The sequence below is a fragment of the Parasteatoda tepidariorum genome, chromosome 5, assembly GCF_043381705.1.
Source record: "Parasteatoda tepidariorum isolate YZ-2023 chromosome 5, CAS_Ptep_4.0, whole genome shotgun sequence".
Lineage (NCBI taxonomy): Eukaryota > Metazoa > Arthropoda > Arachnida > Araneae > Theridiidae > Parasteatoda > Parasteatoda tepidariorum.
In genome coordinates this window covers 24594031-24619099 of record NC_092208.1, presented here as the reverse complement: position 1 = coordinate 24619099, position 25069 = coordinate 24594031, and the positions used below count along the sequence as shown (strand labels likewise).

The 25069-nt window shown below is 27.8% G+C and overlaps 2 protein-coding genes across 4 annotated transcripts in view; one reads left to right on the top strand and one right to left on the bottom strand.

Annotated features, from left to right (window-relative positions):
• LOC107454835 (ATP-dependent 6-phosphofructokinase) overlaps positions 1 to 8776 on the bottom strand; it is a 37256-nt gene extending 28480 nt beyond the window's left edge. The window contains exons 1-4 of one of the 2 annotated variants that reach the window (XM_071181205.1): positions 8408 to 8776; positions 6834 to 6985; positions 976 to 1165; positions 95 to 260 (exon numbers count right to left, since the gene is read on the bottom strand). In XM_071181205.1, the coding sequence (XP_071037306.1) occupies positions 95 to 260; positions 976 to 1165; positions 6834 to 6985; positions 8408 to 8597 (698 nt within the window). In that variant the 5' untranslated portion in view covers positions 8598 to 8776. Of the gene's footprint in view, positions 1 to 94; positions 261 to 975; positions 1166 to 5164; positions 5317 to 6833; positions 6986 to 8407 lie in introns of both variants that reach the window. The other variant, XM_016072163.3, reaches the window with a different exon arrangement.
• A 67-nt stretch (positions 8777 to 8843) lies between these two features.
• Positions 8844 to 25069, top strand: part of LOC107454826 (integrator complex subunit 8) — a 50384-nt gene continuing 34158 nt past the window's right edge. Inside the window, exons 1-9 of one of the 2 annotated variants that reach the window (XM_043051395.2) lie at positions 8844 to 9097; positions 11102 to 11272; positions 12400 to 12502; positions 14501 to 14635; positions 16707 to 16772; positions 18180 to 18240; positions 20786 to 20959; positions 23584 to 23676; positions 24477 to 24623. In XM_043051395.2, the coding sequence (XP_042907329.1) occupies positions 8986 to 9097; positions 11102 to 11272; positions 12400 to 12502; positions 14501 to 14635; positions 16707 to 16772; positions 18180 to 18240; positions 20786 to 20959; positions 23584 to 23676; positions 24477 to 24623 (1062 nt within the window). In that variant the 5' untranslated portion in view covers positions 8844 to 8985. The remainder of the gene's footprint in view (positions 9098 to 11101; positions 11273 to 12399; positions 12503 to 14500; positions 14636 to 16706; positions 16773 to 18179; positions 18241 to 20785; positions 20960 to 23583; positions 23677 to 24476; positions 24624 to 25069) is intronic. The other variant, XM_071181204.1, reaches the window with a different exon arrangement.

Genomic DNA, 25069 nt, shown 5'->3' with positions numbered 1-25069 from the left:
GTTTCATCAACAATAAATATATTTGCCAATGGGAATACAAAAGTTTTGACTACATTAAGAGCTCGGAGAACAGCCCCTATACATAATGACTTACCTTGATGCAGTTGTTACAATTGCATCGATAGATTCTAAGATACGGTGGAGTGCCGAATCTGTTCCAATAGTCATGTCAGTGCCACAAAAATCATTATCAATGGACCCAACCATTCCTACTATGTTTAGATGCCCACACATTTTTCTTTTATCTGGTGTTATAATTCCTGAAAACAAAAGTCATAATAAAGAATAAAACATTAGTCATAATAAACAAATATTACCCCTAAAAATAATATTTGCTGCATGGTCTTAGCCATAATAAATAAATATTAATAACTCATTTCTGTTATACCAGTGATATTTTAAACTATGGGATAAGAGATGGAGACTAGGTAGCAGTGAAAGATATTCTAGAAAAATTTGAAAAATGATCCTTTCCAACATTAATGACTCAAATCAGAAAAATAATTTTGATATATAAATTTATAACTAAATTATAAATTTGAGATATATTAGAGATTATCTTCAAAAGATGGCAAACCTTTAAAGGCAAGGATCTTCCTAAACTGTTTCATGAAAATAATTATTTTTGAAAGCTGTTAAAGAATTTTTTTTTTACTTAATGTTATTAAAGTAGCTCTGTTTTGTAATTAAACATTCAACTAATCTATTTAATTTTGAAACTCTAACAATCAATAACTCTTTATTTTAAAAGAGACTCTTGGATTATAAAGCTGTCCTGGGTATTGATTTTGGATTGTGGATAATAATAATATAAAAAATAGTGTAAAAAATTCTGACCTGAAATTCAGGACTTGAAATTAAGAAAAAGGTACCTCAATAATGCAAAACAGGAAATTGATTTAATAATAAATTATTAGATAAGAAAAAATACAACTTTACTGAATTATTTAAAAATATTTGTAAGACGATAAATACCAGTTTTCTCCAATTCATCTAAAAGAGAACACCACTCCTGTCTGAAGATATTTGCACCAGTTAAGCTGCCATCTCCTCCAATCACTACCAAATCTGTGATGTTATGTCGCACTAAATTTGCAGCTGCTTTTAATCTTCCTTCCCGAGTGGTGAAATCTTTGCACCTAGCACTTCCAATAACTGTTCCACCCTAGAGAACGATGTCAAAGTATACAGTTAAAATGCAGTAACATTTAAAAATATTAAAGAATTTCAAATTATTTACATCGAAAGTAAAAAAATTAATGTACATTGAGCTAAAAAAGGAAACGGAAAAATTATTCTGAACTATTTTTGATTTAATGATCGAATTTTTACCCGGAATGATTATGGCAGGAGGGGAAAGGTAGGGGCAAATCCCCTTCCTAGTAATTTCCTTTCCAAATCTCAAAAAAAAAAAAAAATTCTATGTTCTTATATTTAAAATTGTTTCACTTCTCTTTTTTACCTAAAAAAATTTGTTGTGTTTACTATTCTTATATTCTTTAACCAATTATTGCAAAAACTTTCATTTAAAATGGGGAATCCTTTTTACTTACTACTAATTAATCTTCCTAAACTTTTTACTTACTACTAATTAATTAGAAGAAGCATTAAGATTTTTTTTGACATGTGTGAATAAAATGAGTTTTAAATATTTTATTGCCTCATTAAATTACTCCAGTACCAGGTAAAGCAAGTCATAAATATAATAATAATATGGAAAAAAATATGATTGTACACATTTTTTAATGGCAACCAATAACTGAATAAATTGAAAATGTGTATAAGGATGAATCCAATTTTCTTATATCTGTCAGTTACAAGTTTAAAAAAAAGAGTAATTACAGTAAAGTCTCGAAAGTTTGAGTTTCCCATAAATCTGAGCTAGTGAAAAAAAATTAGTCTTGCTCCTAAATAATGACTAATGCACACACAGCACAAGTAACGATTACTAGGACTGGTTTTACAATGATTACTCTAACTGAACGTTGAAAAACACCGACATGATAGTGGTAGATGAACAATTGAAATGATGAAGATGAGTGATGAACATTTAGAATTTATAGATGCTTGTAGAAATGATTGAGGTTTGGGCAATGCAAATGGACAGAAAAAAGGAGAATCCATCAGATTCCCCAAAATGATTTTTAAAAATATCCTGGAAAAACAAGTAAAATTTTTCTTTTCATTCGTTTGTTGAATTTGGAATCTACAGCATAACTTTTAATAAAAATTGACATTTCTAAAAAATTTTTGTTCTGGAGATTTGACTCATGCTGATGTCTATTTTTAAGATTGTAATCTTACATTCTTAAAAATAAAACTGTCACGAGATATTCTATTTTTTGGGGGGTGGCATAGAAACGAATGATACCATAGACCAGGGCTTCTTAAACTGTGGGTCGCGACCCCCAGGGGGTCGCGAGACTACTGAAAGGGGGTCGCAAAGATCTGATACTTTTCAATCATTATAAATAAAATTTTAAAATTAGTATACACACTACGTACAAATATAAATACAAATAAAAATCATACAAAATACTATTGTAGTTTTATTATAACTATTTTTTGAAAAAAGTGGCAATGCAAAACTGTTATGTAGGGCCTATAAATGAAAATATGGAAGTAGCATTTAAAATAATAAATACAACGCGCTCCTCGATTTTCAACTGAACGTTCGACATTGATGTCTGGCCGCCGGCGTCAGTGTTTGCAAGATAACTTAGTGATTATAAGTACCCAGACGCCGCGTCGCCTTACAGCTTACACATACAATACGGAAGCATAATCAAGCTAGGCTAGGCGAATCGGCATATTATTTTTATAAAAGAATAATAAAAAAAATTAAATGAAAGCTTCTTTTTCGGCGTCTTTGTGATACGGTGCCTTTGTGCGCTGCACACTTTGAACACGCCATGNTTTTTTTAAAAAAAAAAAAAAAAAAAAAAAAAAATCTATTTTTTTATATTTAAACTGGCTTTACTTCTCTTTTTTACCTAAAAAAATTTGCTGTGTCTACTATTCTTATATTTTTAACCAATTATTGCAAAAACTTTCATTTGAAATGGGGAATCCTTTTTACTTATTACTACTCATTAATCTTCCTAAACTTTTTACTTATTACTAATTAATTAGAAGAAGCATTTGGATTTTTTTTTTGACATGTGTGAATAGAATGAGTTATAAATATTTTAATGCCTCATTAAATTACTCCAGCACCAGATAAAGCAAGTTGCATAAAAATAATAATAATATGGAAAAAAATATGATTGCACACATATTTTAATGGCAATCAATGACTGATAATTATATGATTAAATTGAAAATGTCTATAAGGATGAATCCTATTTTCTTATATCTGCCAGTTAGAAGTTTAAAAAAGAGGGTAATTACAGTATAGTCTCGAAAGTTTGAGTTTCCCATAAACCTGAGCTAGAGAAAAAAAATTAGTCTTGCCCCCAAATAATGACCAACGCACACATAACATATGTAACTATTACTAGGACTGGTTTCACAATGATTACTTCAACTGCATGTTGAAAATTACCGACATGATAGTGGTAGATGAACAATTGAAATGATGAAGATGAGTGATGAACATTTAGAATTTATAGATGCTTGTAGAAATGATTGAGGTTTGGGCAATATGCAAATGTACAGTAAAAAGGAGAATCTATCAGATTCCTCGCAATGATTTTTAAAAATATCCTGGAAAAACAAGTAAAATTTTTCTTTTCACTCATTTGTTGAATTTGGAATATACACCATAACTTTTAATAAAATCTGACATTTCTAAAAAAATTTTGTTTTTGAGATTTTGCTCATGATGTCTTTTTTTAAGATTGTAAAAATAAAACAGTCTCGAAACATTCTTAAAAATAAAACAGTCTCGAAATATTTTCTTTTTTTTGGGGGGGGGGAGCATAGACTGTATTATAATTTTAATAAGAATCTGCAAAGAAATATCTCTGTTGAAATATAATAACATTTAATCCTTCCGTCATGTCAGTCGGCTCGACTGAAGTGACGCCACTGAACAGTGCACCATACAGCAAAATGTACGCATTGCATGTCGGTAAGCTGATGTTCAGATAATTGGAGATTTTCGAAGCATTATATAAAAATGCAATTTGAAATAATTCAAATATATCTTAGTTATTTAATTCAGTATGTTACCAGATTTGTGCTTAAAGTAGATAAGTAATAACTTGATTTGTGCATATTTTACATTTTCTTTCATAAAGTATAGATAACTATCACTAAAAACAAACAAGTTAACTATGGCGAAACATAGATTCAAGCCTTGTGGCAGAATCGCAGCGACACGGCGACATTGTAGCAGAACGTTACTGAGTTCTGAAAGATTTTTCTTTTGAAAAGTAAAAAATTTTAGTTTTCTTTTCCACAGAAATTGTCATGTAATATTTGAATGATGGATGTAGATAATCACTTTTTAACTATCTCAATTTACACCAATAGAATCGTAAATCGATATAATTTTTCGATGTAATTTTCGGCAGTTACTGATATCAATTTTCGCATGGTTTTTAAATATCCCGATATATTTCAAACAATATGGAAAATTCGAATCGTGCATTTGAATATTTACTTCTTAAGGCAATGATTCTATAAAATTTTTGGCAGTTATTGCTATTGATTTCTCCATAGTAGTGAGTTTTCCCCCAAATAAAATGCGTGAATATCACCCATAATATAAGAATAAAAAATATTTTCATGTTCAAGTAAAAAAAAACATAATAGATTTTTTTTGTTGTAAACACAGCGCTTCTGTTATTGTAAATTAATAACGTATATGTTTGTTATTATTAAAAGCATCTTGCAGAAAGATATTAGTGCTAGAATTTGGTCGCAATTAGCTCGAAAATATTCTGCCTCAGGGGATTCAAGTTACATTTGCAAAAACATTATTTCACATTATCTTTTAATTTTAAAACATGAAAAAAATTTCGAATTATGTTTTCTTTTTTCAATAAATCTTAACAAATGAAACTGTTTAGTAAATGTCTAATAAAAAATAGTCAGGTTCATGAATTTTATAATTTTTTATTTATAATCAATAAGAACAATGCTTTAGTAAATTACTTACTAATTAAAAAATCATATATATTCTAAAAATTTCAGCAATAATTATACGAAATATACTTACTTTATGAATAATGCCGGACACACTAACCCAGGTAGCTTCTACAATATAATCATCCCCATCAACCATTCCCTGATATCCTTCTTTGATGAAAAAAACTTTAATTCCCATGTACATGCCCATACGTACAACAGCCCGAACAGCAGCATTCATGCCTAAAAGAACATTAAGTTAATGCATATCCACATAAAAAAATATTTTGCAAAGAAAAATTATTATTTCCAACATATAGTATTAAAATAATGCATGATAAAACAGGCATTTCTCTTATACAGCAAACTAAAAGACTTCTTCAACAGCCTGTTGTGTGACAGAAGAAGTCATGGAGGACAGTGTTTTCACTACAGCGCAAAAATCTCGCATATTTTTTTCTTTTCTCGCAATAAAAATTATTAAGGCGAGAAGTTCGCGCACTCTATTAATCAATTTCAAAATGTGCGAATTTTGGAAAAAATTTCGTCTTTTGCCATTTTGACTAAAATCTGTTTAACTTTTCTTGTATTCACAGTATTGTTCAGAACCGGTGTGAAAAGCAGATCCCCCCGAACCACGAAACCCCTTTCAGAACACATTTCTCTGCAACCACGTATTCAATGTAGGTAAGGTTTCTTCAAGTAAGACGTTTACATTTTTTGTGCATGCATGTAAGATGGACAAATACCTTGTTAAGGCGACATCTTCTGCTCCGTAACAAACAAATGAAAATGAAACAAATGTCGGTAGAAACGGTCAAATTGAAACAAATACGGATATTTTTCAGCCAAATAAATATAATACCTTATGAAAAAGTAGATATAGAACATTTTTCATATGATGTTGCAGCAAAAATATTCAATTAGAAGATGTTAAAAATTTATTATAATTAAAGAAATAATTTTTTTCCAAGTCTATTCGTGTTTTTTTAATTTTTAGAANATTTTATTTACATTGTAAAATAGTGCGATATTACATCTACATCTACGGTTAATATATATTTCATTATATGGAGGAGGGGGTCGTTTAAAATTTCCTAAGCTTGAAGGGGGTCGCTATATAAAAAAGTTTAAGAAGCCCTGCCATAGACTGTATTATAATTTTAATAAGAATCTGCAAAGAAGTAACTGTGTTGAAATATAATAACATTTAACCCTTTCGTCATGTCAGTTGGCTCGACCGAAGTGACGTCAGTGAACAGTGTACTGTACAGCAAAATGTACGCATTGCATGTCGGTAAGCTGATGTTCAGATAATTGGAGATCTTGGAAGTATTATAAATAAAAATGCAATTTGAAATAATTCAAATATATCTTAGTTACTTAATTCAGTATGATACCAGATTTGTGCTAAAGTAGATAAGTAATAACTTGATTTGTGCATATTTCACAATTTCCCCAATAAAGTATAGATAACTATCGTGAAAAACCAACAAGTTACATTCACAAAAATATTATTTCACATTATCTTTTAATTTAAAACATGAAAAAAAAAATTCAAATTATGTTTTCTTTTTTTTAATAGTTAATTAACAAATAAACTGTTTAGCAAATGTCTAATAAAAAATAGTCAGGTTCATTAATTTGATAATTTTTTATAAATAATCAATAAGTACTCTGTTTTAGTAAATTACTTGCTAATTAAAAAATCATATATATATTTTAAAAATTTGAGCTATAATTATACGAAATATACTTACTTTATGAATAATGCCGGAGACACTAACCCAGGTAGCGTCTACAATATAATCATCCCCATCTACCATTCCCTGATATCCTTCTTTGATGAAAAAAACTTTGATTCCCATGTACATGCCCATACGTACAACAGCCCGAACAGCAGCATTCATACCTAAAAAAACATTGAGTTAATGCATATCCACGTAAAAAAATATTATGTACACAAAAATTATTATTTCCAACATATAGCATTAAAACAACGCATGATAAAACAGGCTTTTCTCTTATACAGCAAACTAAAAGACTTCCTCAACAGACTGTTGTGTGACAGGAGAAGTCATGGAGGATAAAGTCCCGCAATTTTTTACTAATGGTATGATGATTACAATGCGTTCCAACTTCGCTGATACTTTTATTCCCTTCCTTGTCACTCTCGTGAAAATGACGGAGTGAGGTTTCGCTCTCCATTTCTTGCTCCCTTGATGTTTCCGGGCTGGAGTGTTCAGTAGTAACGAGAAAATAAGAATAAAGCTAATTCTTTTTCTTTTGCCCGGAAAACATTTTATTTCTCATTTTACACATCAGGTGGCAGTACCAGGAAATTTTTAAGGTAATTATAGATAGTTTATTTTAAACTAGATGTCAGCACTAATCAAATACGTGTATAATTTTCAGGGATAAAAAAAATAGAAACTTTTATTACCGTTTTTTTGAAAATTAACTAACATGAAGCTGGGTGGGCTTTAAGATGCCACTGGGATACAAAGCACAACATAGCTCTGAAATAAAAACCTTGTCTCTCTAATACCAGAGCTCTGTTTATCCTGACACTGATTAACTGAATGGCCTGATCATTCAAGGACCATACATTGATTTTTCCACTTTAAAAGAAAATTAAAAAAATCTATCTTCAGATACTTAGAAGGTGTTTTACTTGAAATAAATTTTTTTAAAATATAGATAAGCTTTTCCTTTGGGGCTAGGATGTATAATTTATTTTCTCTAGGATATTTTCATTTAAGTATCTGTTTGCAGTAACTACAATCACCAATGTGATTTTGATCATCTAAAATTTAAAAAATAAATGTAAAGAAGTGGAGATAATTGATTTATAGCCTTCACAATGGTCTTCTTCTGAGTTGTTTTTTTCTGTTAATTTTTAAAGGCAATTATTTTTGAGCAGGTACTGATATGAAATTCTTTTTATATTTTTATGCCTCCAAAACTTGATCATTTGAGCAGGTGCTGATATGGTAACATATTAAGGATGAAAAAAAAAAGTATTAAACAATATGACCCTTATAATTTTGATATTTCTTTCATTTCGATAAAATCAGTTATATACTGATGTTAGTTAAAAGTAAAACTTAAAACAATTTTTGTTTCTTTATCGGACAACTTGTAATTACTTATTACTATGAAACATCTAATAAAAATTTTTATTTTATAAAACATTTTACAACCACAGTTTTATAAAAATCTCTATAATAACTTTTGCTTAATGATACAGCAAATAATATCTTTTGTTTTAAGATACAGCTTACAATAATTTTAGTTTTGGAAACATCTTATATTGTTTCATCATCCTTCTTACCCTGGGAATCTCCACCACTAGTAAAAACACCGATTGCCCGGTTCCCTTTATCACTAAATGAACCTCTTTGGACGGCTCTGCCTTCTCTGCTTTGAAAAAAAGGTTTAATTTTGCTGTCATCTCCATCAGGAGACAACATTGCTCCGGTGTCGGCTCTTGAATAACGATCAGACATCCTTTGACGATGCATAAGTATCTTTCTAAACTGGAATCTAATTTATATGCTTTTATTTTTATTTTCGTAACCGCAGTTTTATTACCAAACTATTATTTCCTTAGAAACATTTAATAAATGAGATACGTGAGGTTTCACTCGAATTTAGCAGACAACTACCGTCCTGAGCGACCTTCCTATCAGTTAAAAACGGTTAGCAGTTATCAACTAAAACCGAAACCTAATGAAAATTCTTGCACCGATTTTGATAACACACAAGCTACAAGCAAAAAGAGCTTTAACGAATAGTTTTGAACCTGTTACAGTACCTAACATTTCACATTTGCTAGCAAAATTTTAGTCGGTTTTTACTTTTCGAATTCTTAAAAATTATATATTTTCCTTAATAGCTTATATTAAAATAATGTTTGATCCAAGAAGTAAGCATCGTCCACCATCTCCACAGAAAATTTTATGGTTTGAATTTTTGCTTAATCCGGCTCTTTTAGAAAGGTATCTTTCTGAACCAAACACAGGTAAATATATACTTACTGAATGGTTTCGATTATTGTTATTTAAATACAGGTGTTTTGGATAATAGACTGCATGTGTGTGGTATTAATAATGTATGTGTATCCCTTTAATACCTTGCATGCTATATTTTGTAAGACTTGATTAAAAAACTAGCACTTTAGGCAGATTACGTGTTTTGACAATATTTAAGGGAAGAATTTTGTAGCGGCCGCAATAAACCAAAGGGAAAAAATAACCTAGAAGGGGACGAACTCAAAGGGTATCGATATGGAGAGCCTGCAACATTAAGGAATGCTACAGGCTTTTTACTGCCTATATTTTCCTGGATACTGTATTCGTTATATTTTGAGGCCATTTGGTTGAACGCGTTTACTGTGTTGAGTGTGTTCTAAATGATAATTTGCAAAATAAACTTTGTTTTGTTACCCTAACTAAGTATTAACAAGCATGTAGGTATAACTTTTCCATTGGGGTGATCAGAAATACAAAATTGACAAATTGAAGTGAAGTTAAAATTGGGGTCTAATAATTTTGCTATCTCTATATACTTTATACATTCGTTGTGTTTAAATATTTAAAACTTAGTAGTGTATTAATAAATTTAAAACTGAATTTGATTTTCAACCTTATAGCCCAGTAAAGTTAGAGTTAATCCTCGGAAAGAATAATGCCAATGATTTTTCTTCTTCGTAGAACGCTCTGTTTTTTTTAATATATAAATGATCCTTAAAAACTCCTCTACTATCCTCTGTACGCATCCCTTTATTTTTGAGAGGGAGAATTAAATTTCTTCTTGATAGGCAGGTGAGGCATATTGGATTTTTTGGGAAAATTGTTTCAGATTAGTACTATAAAATTAAGTTTTTTAAACAGTTAAAAAAATTATAATTTTATTAATAAATCACCTAATTATCAATAAAATTGATTATTCGGAATATGATAATTCGGAATGCTTTATAATTAAATTTCTTAAATTCTATCGCAAATTGACTAAGGGTTGATCATATAAAAATCTTCAACCTCAATTATGGTACCTCGAGTTTAACAAAATAACTTCAATATTTTATTATTATATGGTCTATATTTCATAACTTATCTTTCATTTAAAATACCACATAATTACAATTAAATACACATCTTCAGATCCATTGCCCAGAATTATTTATCAAATAAACCCTATAATACCCTATAATAAGCAAATTTCACTTTAATACCCTATAATAAGCAAATTTCACTTTATTATTTCCAAAACTGAATATACACAAACATTAATATTCATTAAATCTAAACCTTGTGATTTATTTGCATCTGAAAATGGTAGATGTAAATAGCAGTCCTAAAATGGAAACTCATAAATTTCAGGAAATTGAACTTTAAAAGCAAGTAAAGTTTTTAGTAAATTGAAATTAGTTATATAAAATGTAACTTTTAGGCCAGACAACCCTATAACCCAATGCTAAGAGGGGAATCAAAAACACTTTTATGCAAAATATCCAAGCAACTTTACCCTACAAAATCTTAAACAAAAGAGAGCGAATGATGTAATTTTTTTTTCCCTGAACAGGAAAAATTAGTGCTTCCATGACATGCAACTGTCTCTAGTAATTTAAATAAAATAATTTTATTAGCTAAAATTTACTGTGCGACATAAGTATGCGATTTATTTTTGCTAACTTAAGTTAAAAGAAACTATGATGTCTAAAAAAGCAAGAGTAAAATAGCAATTTTACTTTTGATTTAAAGAAACACAAAAACGAAATTATAAAAGCATGAATATTATTTTTAAAAAAAAATATTAATAAGGAATTAGGAAGAAATATTTATTTCAAATAATAAAGGTTGCATATATAATTGTTATATGTATCCAATTAAAAAAAAAAAGGACAGAATAAAATATTTAAGAGAAATTCTATTTTGTTATTAATTAAGATGCTTTTAGCAGTATTTAATTAAATTAACTTAAATATGCAAATAATATCATGTTTTAACATTTTATTTCTTTCAAGATCCCGGTCCTACTGACTTAATCATAAAGTTCTTGTGCAATTCTATGAATCCTTATGGTTTAGATCAAGCTGGAAATGCCAACTCTAATCACAATAACTCTGGACCTTTTTCACCTTCACCAATCTTTGGGAATGGAGAGGATGTTATTATGGAAGCTGAAATTTCTAAAAGTATGTTTTCAGGAAAGGCATGATTTTGATGATATTATATTGTTATCTCTTATTTTTGATACATTTTAGCTATGCTGCTGCTACATACTGCTACAAGCTATATTATACATTTATTCATTATTTAGTTGCCTGTTAGATGGAATTTCTTGTTCTATAATAAATTTTTACAATAAAAATAAAATAAATGTAAATGATAAAAATAATCAGGTTTTGTAATCATATTATCTGTGACACATTTAATTGTTTTTCTCTCCATCCATAATAAAAATAGCATGAAGAATGAGACAGGCTCAGCCCAAGCCGGGCTCACGCTCATGATAACATTTTCATGAACTTTTTCTACTTTTAAACAAATGTTTGGTTTGGTTATAAGTCATTCAGTTCAGATCATAGACTAAGTTAAAATAATATATTATGAAACAAAAAATTTAAGGAAAAATAGCTCAGAAAATCTTATACAATAAAAAAACTAATACTGCTATTAAATCTTAGGTACACTTTGCTTTTATTAAAATCATGTTTATTTTTCTTTAACATGTAAGTGTTTACTACATTGATAAAAACATTCCTACATACTGTAATAGATGAAGCAGAGCAAAATAAAAATAAATACTTAAACTTAGCAGTTTACAAAAAAGGCTTCTGATTGGGAACTAATGATAAAAAACTTGGAATATTTGCTGTTATTGACAATTTCTCTTTAGTATTTATCCTTCACATTCAATTCTAGATTTTTCTCATTTTGTTGTTACACGTTAGAGATAAAAAGGTTTTAATGACTAATTCCTTGTTCAGGCATAGGCGAAGTAGTGAAACTGCATAATTTAGCTTTTATGCAGCATATATCTCGGATTAAAGTTCTTCGGGCTTGGTTCTCAAAAACAAGCTCAAACTTATCTGAAGTGTATTGCTCCTTATATAACATAACAATATTACTTTTTCAAAAAAAAATGTCTTTATACTGCTTGTAAGCTTGCTTTTTCGAGAGTGAGCTTATTTTTATTCAACTGTATTTCCATTTTTTGTAATGTTAAATTGTTTGTTTGCTATGATGTGTGTGAAGTTATGTAAATACTGTTATATTCTTTCTTTATTTAATTATTCAATATTTGTTTCTCATTTTGCAGGCAGTAGTGATGATAAAGAAAGTAAAAAGAAACTCGCTCTCAAGCTGCTTGCCTTAAAGGTGTCAGCCTTTTTGAAATGGAACCTAAATATATTAGAAAAAAAGTGAGTTGAAATTTCTTTGTTTTTGGATTTTTTTAAAAAAAATTTGCTACGAATTTTTAAGGATTTTTATGGGTTTTAATTCTATCTACAGAATTATAGAAAGCTTTAAAAAGTTATGGAAAAATCCAATTCAAGAATTTTTAATGGCTTATTACTACCAATTACAAAACAACACTTTAAGTAATTTCTCCTTAAAATTATCAAACCAATTACAGTATTTTGGGCTATAACTTGTTTATAATAATTTCAAATTTGTCTGTTACGAATTAACTCATAATATAGTCACACTGTGTATAGTAAAATCTAAGTTTTCAATTGTTTTTTCTTTTGGTATGCAAGCAGTAAGTTTATTTAAAACATAAGACATGATATTTATCCTATCAATATTGTCATAAACAGAAAATAAATCTGTTGATCTGATTCCTTTAACTAAAAAATGCAACTTTTTATGCTTTAAATTCAATAGTTCAGAACAATGCTATGATGTAAATAAGCATTCAGATCTTGAATTAATGAAGCAAGTTATTAAATGTTTGATTCTTGCAGAGTCTATGGCATAGACTTAAGGTGTAAGAAGTCTATCTGATTTCAAAAATCTCTCCAAACTGTTAGAATTTATCACAGTTGACATATCTTCTTTTGCCAGTTCCATTTTTGGTGTAACTGCATGACTAAATGCAGCTTCATGAAGACAAATAGTATGTTTGCCTTTATTGCACATCTGTAAGTCGATGTACGTTCTTAAACTGAATGTTAATCAGAAAAACAGTCGGAACATAATTATTTCCTTATAACCCTTTGCTTATGGCTGGTACAATAAGTGGACCGAAGTGGCTTCATCTTGCTAAGTGTCTTAAGCAAAAGGATCTTCTTTTGATCCAAAACCGAAAAAGATTTCAATTTCGTACATTGATTTAAATAATGTGCGCATTAACACACATCATGCATTTTATTTTTGAATTGTACACGCTGAAATTCTTTTCCCTTGCTTCATCAGTTTTAGGAACTGCAGGATTATAAATTTCTACAGAACATCGAGCGACGAAACATCGTTGTTGATGAATTCCAGAAAGGTTCGAAACTTGGGAAAATCTTCATCAGGCACCTTTTGGTTCCATAACTGTTTTGTTTCAGAATCTACCTTCTATAGTAAAATGAAAATAAGCAAAGTGTTCCATGACGTGGATTTTTCATCTATAGCTTTCAAACTTCTAATAATTTCATCCATGTTGTCTACTAAAATTCTTAATTTCCTTTTATTAGGAGTTGGCAGGGAGGAAGGTTTTTAATTTTTTTAAATGATCTTTCTATGAGCATTAAAAAATAAATTTTATAGTTAGTTATTTTCACTTTGAAATTAAAAATATATTTCAATAAACATCTGTCACAATTTATTTTTTTTAATAAAAAAAGCAATTGAGAAATCCTGACAAATTTTGCTCTGCAATTAATCGTAATAAATCATTAATTAGAGAGAACTATAAATAGGCAATAGTTATGGAGATTTGACTATCTTTAATTTCTCATAATCTTAATCATCAAATAGTTCTTAATGCTCTTAATTCTGTTTTTAATGTGCTTAATTTTTTTCGTTTTTGTATAAAAAAGTACTTTAATACCCTCAAGGTTTTCTGAATTCTTTAATTGTGGAATTCCTGAAAAATTTATATAATATGTTTGATCTGATTCAAAAAGTCTCTTCAGATCAGAATGATTTAAAGATAATGCACACATAATTTTGCACTTTTAAATAGTATATAATTTTTATAAAAGTTTCAAGTTTTCCTTCTACTAACATATTCCATTCGTTTTTATTTATTATTTTTTAAAAATTTCTTGAGTTTCTTCTGTTAATTTATTGGGGAAAGAAACCAATTTATTCTAAAAATTTATAATGAATAATTTGGATTTCTTCTTTGTTATCATGTTTACTGTATTTATTATTTTTTTCTCTAAATACTAGGTATGAAAGGTTTACTTCATCTTTTTATTTTACAGATTGCCACTAACTATGCAGCAAGCTCTTTTGACTGAACTTCTGAAGATCTCTAGCATTGATTCTAATATTAATAATACTATAACAAGGGATATGTCTGCAGATGCTTTGTTTGCTTGCATTTTATACAACTCTTGGTGAGTTTACTTAACTTTGTAATGTATACTTCAATTTACAATTCAGGGATCTGTCCAGGCCAAATTTACTATTAGCGGTACCTTCACAAATTAAACTTTTGGAAAAAAGGTAGTTTCACAAAATACTTTTTCGTAAAATTTTATTTTTGTATTCCATAAGAAACGATAAATCACTCTTTTTGTGTTGATTTTTAATATAATTTTTAATTTTCTCAAATTATGTCTAAATTTTCTCAAAATAGGTATCTCTCAGAAAAATCTAGACAGACCCCTGCAATTGAAAATTTACAATTATTTTTGCATTTATTCCCTTTATTCAAGCATTTATTCTTTATTTAAGATTTTTGCTTTGCCTAAGTTAAGTTTTTCTTAACCATAAGAATATAATAATTGGTGTACGAAAATGTGTGTGAATGTTTATAGATCACATGTCTCTCGTCACATGTTTATAGATCACGTGTACCAACTTGCCCAGGAAGTAAAAGCGGTTGAAAACATCACTGCACTCATACTATTTTTCAACAAAATTGTGTAGCTTTAACATCTTTGTCCCACATGAGCTGCTACAAGAATGCTGTACTATGCATTTTTTGCCCTTTAATCCTAAAATCATTTATTATCACTTATTAACTTTTATTAACTTTTTTTCTCATGTTGTTTTTTATTGAAAATTTAATTAGGTAATTCTAAATAGTCGTTACAGAATTAAAAATATGGAGCCTGAAAAAAGTTTTTTAATTTAGAATAATTTGTTTAGAACTCTTTTTTTTTTTTAATTCTTGAATTTTTTTAGAATTATTTATTTTGTTGATTTTCAAAATTATTTAATTCTGAGTCAGACAAGAGTATTAAAATCCATGTGTCTATATTTTATAGAATTCAATACACCTCACCTAATTTCTGATTGTTATCAAGTAAATTTTGTTAGATTTATGGTGACGAGAGAAAAATGCCCCAAAAATAAAATGGAATGAGAGAAAAGGATGAAGAAATATATTTCGTTCCAATTACAGAAAAAAGATAAATATTCTAAAATTATTAAATCACTAGGATGGTATGTCTGACATAGCGTGCAGTGACGTAACTGAAGCAGAATGTCGCTTTACACAGCCCAGTGTTGGTACGTCAATGAGCTCAATTTGTTTTTAAATTACACACTTCAACTCAGAAACCATTTTGGGATTCTTCAAATACTTTTTGTCTTGAAGATTTCCCTACAGAAATCAGTCTTACGGATTAAGTCAGCAAAATAAAACGGCAGTTGATGACCTTTCCTCAGGGATCCATATAACCCAGTGTAATTACACAATTCTGAAAGTGATGGAAAAAATGCATGAAAAAAAATTACTGCAATTGCATAGCGAATTTGGTTGTAATTAATGTTTATTCCTAAAGTTTGAGTGAATTATGTACACTTGTTTTTGGGATATTGCAGTTGCAATACTTTTTTTCAGGTCACCCTGTAAGTAAATAGCATTGTAGAAACCAAAAAATCAAAAAAAGGTGTAATCAGACAAGAAACCACTCGAAATTTATGTTTTTATTTGTGGAATATATCTTCGAAAATTTGTTTTTAGAAAGTGGTTACATTGATTTTATTGTGTTTCAGTATTTGAATAATTTTGTGTTTCATTGATTTGTTTTTAAAAAAGTGTCTGAATCCTCTGATTTTATTAATGGCGATTTGTTGTCTTTCTGATCGACAAATTGTGAGTGTATGTAGGCACTGAAGTTCTTTGGTGAATGGCTGTGCTTGAACTGTCAGTGGCATTGAGAAGCCTGCTCACCTTCATATTGCTAGGTACCAACTTGTCCAGGAAGTAAAAGCGGTTGAAAACATCGCTGCACTTATACTATTTTTTAACAAAATTGTGGAGCTTTAACATCCTTGTCCCACATGAGCTGCTGCAAGAATGCTGTACTATACTTTTTTTCCCCTTTAAGCCTAACATAATTTATTATCAATCATTATATACTTATGCAGCTGATGAATTTCAACTTTAATATTATGCATTTATGAGTTTTACAATATACCTCATTGTTAATTCTCTTGATTATCATTGTTTTGTAGGGTGCTAAGAGCTGTCATTGATGGTAGCTTTCCTCAAAAAAACCAGAAAGGAATAAATGTGCAACTGTAAGTAAGCATTCTAAATATTAATATTTTTATGCTATATACCATTATTTATCTCAACAGGTTATATAGCTACACTAGTCTTAGCTAAAACTTGTATAATTACAGAAAAACCTTTAAAAACATGTTTTTTTTATGTATTTGGTAAAATTAAGAATAAAAATTTCCAAAAAGAGAGTGGGCTAAACATATTAATATGTAACAATCATAATTTATGCAACAAGAAAATAGGACACATTTTTATTTTCAAATGGAAAAACTTCTTTTATGATTGTTCATTTTAAAATCTTGTAAGAAGTAATTTGCTTCATTCTGCTAAATTTTAACCATTGTATATTTTTCTTCGATTATTTTTTTATTGTTTTTTTTATTTTTACATATAAATTTTGATTCTGATACTTTTGCATGAAAGATTTATCTTTAATCAAGAAAATGCTTACTAATACTGGCAGCATTATTGATCTATTTCTAAGGCTAAAGTTTTGTTGAAAAAGAAAGTTAAACATTTATTGTTTTAATTATATTTAAATAACTTAAATAATATGTTTTATATTATACCATACTATACATTTTTGAAAGCTAAAGCTTTGACTCATTACTAGGGTAACAGCTTTTGCTTCTCTATCAGTATTGGAATATTTTATTTGTCAAAACTGCTCACTTAAAACATTACATTTGACACGTTCATTTTGCTTAAAAGTTTTAGAAATAGTGTTATTTGGGTGCACCCCAAGAAACAGTTATAATGATGGTTTTAAAACTAATAAAAAAGTATTGTTAATGTAAATTTTCAATGTCAATTTTCACATTGTTAGAGTTTTATTTTGCACAAAAACTAGAAATTCCTATATAAAATGTAGAAAATGGCCAATCTTAAAACTAAAGGGGTGACAGCAATTGGGATTCATATTAAATAATCCTAACATCTACAATGAAATCTCTAGAAAATCTTTATATTACCAGATATATAATTCATTTGGTTTTAATCTGTTTCTAACAAACTTTTTGTTAGGCAAATATTTTTATTTAAAAACTACATTTTATTTGATATCAAATAATAGAAATGGTGTTTTAAAGTTAAAATGTAATTTGCATTTTATTGAAATTTTCTTGAAAGAGTCCTGGAAATAATGGTTGTAAATGGTTGCCTGGATTTTTATTGTATTTTGAATTTGCTTTTCGTATTTATTAAAAACTATAATGTTTTGATTATAAAGTTTCTAAAACGTGCTAACAGTCTTAATATATAGAGTTTCTATTTGTGACATCATTTTATGCAGAGTCACATAAAAATGCTGATATTTATTTTTATACTGTAGCAAGTTTAAACTAATTTTCTTTTTTTTTTCTTCTCTTTTCGTATACATTAAAATTGTGACAAAATATTTAATCATTAAATTTCATTTTCAGCCCTGGACAGATTGATCCTTCAATTTTATCTTCAGCAGTAATCGACTCAATTTTAAGAAAGGTATAAACTTCTCTTTTTTGAAAATTTCTTTTTATTGCATTGTTTTATATTTCTACTAGCTGAATGCCCATTCTTTGTAAGGTGTAAAAAAATGGTAAACAATCAATAAATCAGTACTGAAGAACACTGCAAAATCATGTACAAAATTTAAAGATATATAGCAACACAATTAATAAAACCAATTCTTACTTATTATTATTTGTTGATTTTCCCAATGATTTTACGTTATTAGATTCAGCAAAATATGTTTTTATTAGTTCATCCCATCAAAATGAAAATTAACTATTGAGTATCATTTGATATAGTGCTGTTGCTCAAGACAAACTCAAGATCAAAATTTTTCACAAACAAGTATTTTTTCCTGTACTTATCCCTTTTGAGAGGCTATGAAAAAAAAAAAATCTTCCCACAATATTTATATTAAAGATACCCAGTATTGATGCTGTTTTAATAGGTACCAAAATATACTAATATAGTACATTACACCTGTATTAATATATTTAATACCTATTAAAACTGCACCAATTATCATATTACTAATAGTGCTAATTACAAAAAATATTAGTATCAATGGCTTTAATAACAGTATGGTGATTTTGTATGTTTCTTTTAAGCAAATTAGTGTCATTTCTCCATTAATTTTACTTTTTGATACATAGCCTACTTTTCTTTATTTCAATTAGCTCTTATTACCATAATTAATTGAACATCATTGGCACTGAAAATTGTATGGCAAGTTTTTAATTTCTTTTTCATATTTATGAATTTGTATTTCTAGGAATTTGTTAGTAAATTATTTGCCATTTATTTTAATGCAATTATTGTAACATGGATATTATGTAAATTATTATTTGATGTAAATGCTACAGTCACTCAGACTGGTTTTCTAGATTTCTCTCTTGTTCTGTTTCTTACAATCTTTCAGCTGTTCATCTCCAAGGCAAAATGGTTTTGTGAGCTCTAAAGGAGCCAACAAGCTTTGATTTGATGGTGATAAAGTCTTCTTAACTCTGTTTTACTACTGAGTCTGAAAAATTTAATATTATCTGATGTTGTCTGTAAAATTAATATTGCCCGTATTTCCTTCCAATTTTCTCTGTCAGATGTCTCTTATTTTTCTAATTGTGATGCGTTACTACTTAAACTATTTAGTTTAAAAGTTGTATAACAGTTGGTGACTCTAGTTTTTGCATATTTTATAAAATTCTCTAAAAATGAAAAAGTAATAAAAAAATTCCCTATCAAAATATTTTTTGCTCAACTTATTACTTAAGAATTAAATCAAATATTGCTGCTAAATAATGAAGTGAGCTTTGTTATTCAACTAACTGTTTCTTATTTACAGGTGTACAGTATGAAAAAAAGTGAACCTCCCTGAATAACTTTTGACCTAATGATGAGATCTTCATGTTCTAGGGCTCAACCTTATTAGTTCAAGGGGTTAACTTTAAATATGTTAATTAATAAATAATAACCAAAATATAGGGTTTACCCACAATCTGGGAAATATGATCCAAATAGTTTAGTCATGAGAGCTGTCCCAAGTTTTGACCCCTTAATGTAGATTTTACATTTTGCGTATTTCACTATATCTCAAAAACTTTTTAAGAGAATTGAAAATTTTTTACACACAATTATAAAATTAGTTTGTCCAAAGATATTTCCATGCAAAATTTTAATATCAATTTTATTTTAAATTTAATATTTGTCATTTTTTAATGTTTTATTTCATAATGGTTAAAAACAATTTGAATTGTAAGGTGTACAATTTTTTTCATCATTTAAAAAAAAAATAATTTTACATGGCAAAATACTAATTTGAACAAAATTGGTTGAATAGTTCCCTAGAAATCAAATATCTGACTTTTTTTTAAAATTAAATTTCTTGGGAACTATTGAACCGATTATTATTTTTTTTTTTTGCCTTGTAAAATTATATTCTTTAAAATGATGCAAAAAATTGCATACCTTACAATTAAAAAAAAAAAATTCCACCATTTTTTAAATAAAATAGTAAAAGATGATAAATATTTAATCAAGGTTATTTTTTGCATAGAATTATCTTTTGAAAAACACATTTTATAATTGTGTGCAAAAAATTTTCAATTCACTTAAAAAAAATTTGAGATATAATGAAATGCGCAAAAAGATAAAATCAACATAAAGGGGTCAAAACTTTGGACTGCTCTTCTGACCAAACTATTGGAATCATATTTCCCAGATTACGATAATATTTTAGGGTCAAAAATCCGAATCAATTGAAAAAAAGGTATGTTTATTCAGAGAAAGTACGTCTGATTTCATACTTTAATATGTCGTCTGCACTTATTAATTATCATATTTGTGGTCACCCATTCGAGCCATTAGGATTGAGTCCTAGAACTTGAAGATCAGATAATTAAATCAAACGTTATTCAAGGTGGTCCTTTTTTTGTGCACTATACAACCTACCATAAATATAACATTGTGCAATGCCCACAGCTATTAAAATTTATATTGTGTACCTCTAAATTATTTCACAGCGTTTGTTTTATTTTGTTTACAGTTGAATGAAGAAGCTGAAAGATGCTGCAGTATATTGGAAACCTACTTAGAAATGGAGAGTCCAGTACGCATGCCCCTCTATCATTGCTTTGGTGCTTTATCTGAAGAATGTCCAAGTCCTGACCACAAGTGGGAGCAGGGTCTGGTCCTGAGAAAAGAAGATGTTATTTGCCAGGTAACTTCACAATTCTAAATTGCATAACTGTCAGCTTTTTTATTCATTCAGAAAGACTATTTCCTTTATATTATCTTCATACTATTGTTCATTTAATTCATTACTATATTTGCATTGCATTATAATTTGTAAATTTATTAGAACTCCTGTCGAAAATCAATTTCTCGCTTTGAGTATATACATTTATGAGTCTTTACTTTAAAATTAGTGCTGTACAATGTTATTTAGCTATTGTTTATATCCAATCCTTTGCAAAAAATCCATTGCTTATTTAAATTTTGTGCTTAATTCATGCTAACATACCATTAAACGTTACCTGGGCTATAATAAATACTTGGAAATTAATATTTTAAGTTTTAATCAACAGTCAGTAGTTGTATTTTTTAAAATAGGTTTACATAAATTTTTTTTATTATGAATAAAAGCTTTGCTATTCAGACTGGTTTGGAGTTTGCTAGTTTTTAACATTTGGATGTAATGTCTTTTTAATGCACTGAATTGTTATGAGATATAGTAAAATTAAGATTAATCTGCAACATGAACTGCAAATCATAAAAGCTAAAACAATTTTTTTTTTTTTAGAGAAAACAAAGTACATTACAATAGAAGTTTAGGGTGTATAACGTTGTATAATATTCAGTTTCTACATCTTTATGAATAGCTTTAATGCTAGTAACTTTGAACTGAGTAAAGTTATTAATTAAATGATATTTTTAATATGATAACACTTTACAGACAAAACATTTTTCATCTGCTTTTTTTCAAATTTTTTTAATCTTTTTCCCAATTTTTATTATATTTCTGAATTGTAAAATACTAACCACTCTGCCTAAAATTTTTCAAAATGCATAAGACTAATAAAATTAAACTTTAAACTCATAGATTAATAAAGGTATTATGTAAAGTGCTGACATTTTGGGATTTAAATGTGGTTTATTAAGGGTCATTCACTAATTAATTATTGTGAAGTTTAAGTTTATTCAATGAAACAGAGGATTCCTAGATCAGTTATACTGTCAAAAACTTTCATATTTATAATACTATGTAGTAGTCTTGTCGTATTATCTTATTTAATTCAGTTAATGGTTACTTGGCCAATTAAATAAATTTTTTCAGTTTCTATTCTTGTTTTTGTAATATTGCTTTAAGGTGGGTACTTTTAAAATACATTTTAAGTTTCTATTCTATAAATGTTAGGAACATGCTGGTGTGTTTATGGAATAAACTGGTACAGGATAAAGTGCAGCAATTATTAAGGAACACTGAGTTCATTTAATTCTTTTACCAAAGTGTTTTTTGGAACTGCTTGCATGTACTAGAAATTTGGCAGGCACAGGCTTGTTTACAGAAAAAGAACATTTCTGACCATGGGTTGCCATGCAATTTTCAAATTTTATGATCCCTACCTCTTTCAAAGTTTGTAATTGCCATATTGCAGTATATATGCATGTATATTTCAAGAAAATGCAATAAGTTCAGTGCTTCTGGAGAATTAACATTTAGTTGATACAGGAAAAAGTTAGCAAAAATTCTTTCTATTTCTTCTTTGCTGCTTTTAACTTTTCTGCTATGTGATTGTTTATAGTGATATTGACTTTGTATTTTCCCAAAGTAATTAACATGGTATTTTTATAATACTTGCCTTGAATTTCATGATTCCTAATATTCAGTATATTAAGTGTATTAATCAAAGACATTTATTTGTTTCTAAAACAAGCATCTCTGTTAATTTTATTTTAAATAAATGTTTAGAACTCAGTTGGACTTAAATTTTTTTTTATTCTACTGTAAAATTGTTATCTCAAAAATAACAAAATGAAATCATAATCTTAAATATGAAATCGTAATAATAACAGATGAATCGTAATAGTTGCCACCTCTGAGAGTAGAATAAACTAGGTCCAAAAATTACTTAACAGTTTGTATCATAAAAATTGAGGCAATTATTATGAATTATTAGAAATGAATTATTTAGATTCTTACATCATGATTTTTTTTGTTTTAAATCTTTTAATAAAATTTAAATTAAAAGTAATAATTATGTTCTTTATTAACATTCTGTTATTTTGTAGACATAATTTCATATTTTTTTTTTTTTTTTTTAGTTTTTTTTAATTTTAAAAAAAAAACTCATATATGTAACGAAAATACGATGAGAGGAAATGTGAAATTAATTGCATATAACATATTAAAAATAGTTTTTGAAAGGTGTGATTGTTATGATAAATTGATACAGAGTTATTCATTTCTATTTCATTGTTTATAAAGCATTGAAATTTCACGATAAANAAAAGTAACAAAATGAAATCTTAATCTTATATATGAAATCGTAATAATAACAAATAAATTGTAATAGTTGGCACCTCTGAGAGTAGAATAAACTAGGTCCAAAAATTGCTGAACAGTTTGTATCATAAAAATTAAGTCAATTATTATGAATTATTAGAAATGAATTATTTAGATTCTTATATCTAAATAATTTTTATTTGACATAATATTTTGTTTTAAATCTTTTAATTAAATTTAAATTAAGAGTAAAAATTATGTTCTTTTTAATTATTTATTAACATTCTGTTATTTTGTAGACATAAATTCTTTACATAATTTAAATTTTTTTTTTCTAGATTTCATTCGATTTGGGGAGATATTATTTTTTCCATGAAAAGTATAGAAATGCAAGCAAGCATTTTATCAGAGCATCAGAAATGTATCCAAAGGTAGGTTTCTATGAATTAAAAAAAAGCCAATAATATCGTTACTTTTGTCATTCTATCAATCAATCCATCTCAGTGTTATTCAGAATAGAAAAAAAAAAAGTATTGTCTCAGAGTTAAACATGCTGCATAAGTTATATAAATTTATATTTGATTAATTATAGTTGGATATTATTTTTTCTGAGAGCAGTTTCTACTCTAGAAAAATTTAATTTAAATATTTAATTTCGGCAATGCATTTACAGTTTGAGGAAATTAGTGGAGCATTATATTTTCCCATAAATCACTGGCAAATAATCTGACATAAATGAAAGCTACTGTCAATGTTAATACAGTGAATTCTAATGTTAATATAATGTTTCCTGTTAATGCAACAGGAAAATTCTACATTTACATTTCCTGAAAGAATTTTTATTCATTTCTTTATATTCATCATCGAAACTCAATGCTACATATATAAATCATTTATTTTAATTTTTCTGAACTTTAATAAAAATATTTTTTGTCATTTTTTATTACTCAAATTATCTTTGTTTTAAACTTTTCTTGGTAAAAATAATTGTATGTAGGCCACAATAATGAAGCAGGGAAAGAATGAGAATCCCCTTATTTTGCATAGTATTTTTACACTTTTTGGCACCACATGATGTGTTTTTTGTATGATTTGATATTTATATTTAATTTATAATCATATATTTTTAATTAACTATTTTTCAGATATTGAAAATGACTTTAATTTTATACACAATTGAATAACTATTTCAGCATTTCTAAGGAAAATTCTAATTTCAACTTCTCTTTAGATAAAAGACCCTGTTTTTTGTCAATTGGATTCTTCTAAATTGAAAGGATTTTATGATGCTTGTGCTCACATCCTTGGATATCAGAGTTCCGATGCAAATACACCTTTAAAAGAGGCACTCCAGATTTCCGTAAAAGAAGGACACAATGTAAGGGCACTTTCTTTTTCTTTAACATTGTTGAAATATCTTCAAAGGAAACATGATCAATTCAAACATTTTTTGTTATCTGAGTTTCTAATTATATAATCTTGGTATACTTTTTATTGGGATCACACCTATATTGGATTCTCATACAGCCAACTGTAATTGCAAATGTGCCACTGTTCAGTTCTTGTAGTTAAAGTTTTTTTTATGTGCATTAGCCAGGTTGTTTAGGAGAAAGCTTAGCAACTGTTTTGGTGCAAGATCTTAAATAGATTTCTATCTGGTCACATGTATTGGTAACATTAAAGTACCAATTCTTGTGAATGTTATTATTTGAATTTTTATTTTATTATTGTATGCTTTTTTAGTTTCACTAAATGTTCATACACGAGATTTTGTATTGACCATCTTTGATTCTTCATTTTAATTTTTGTAAAAAAAAAAAAAAA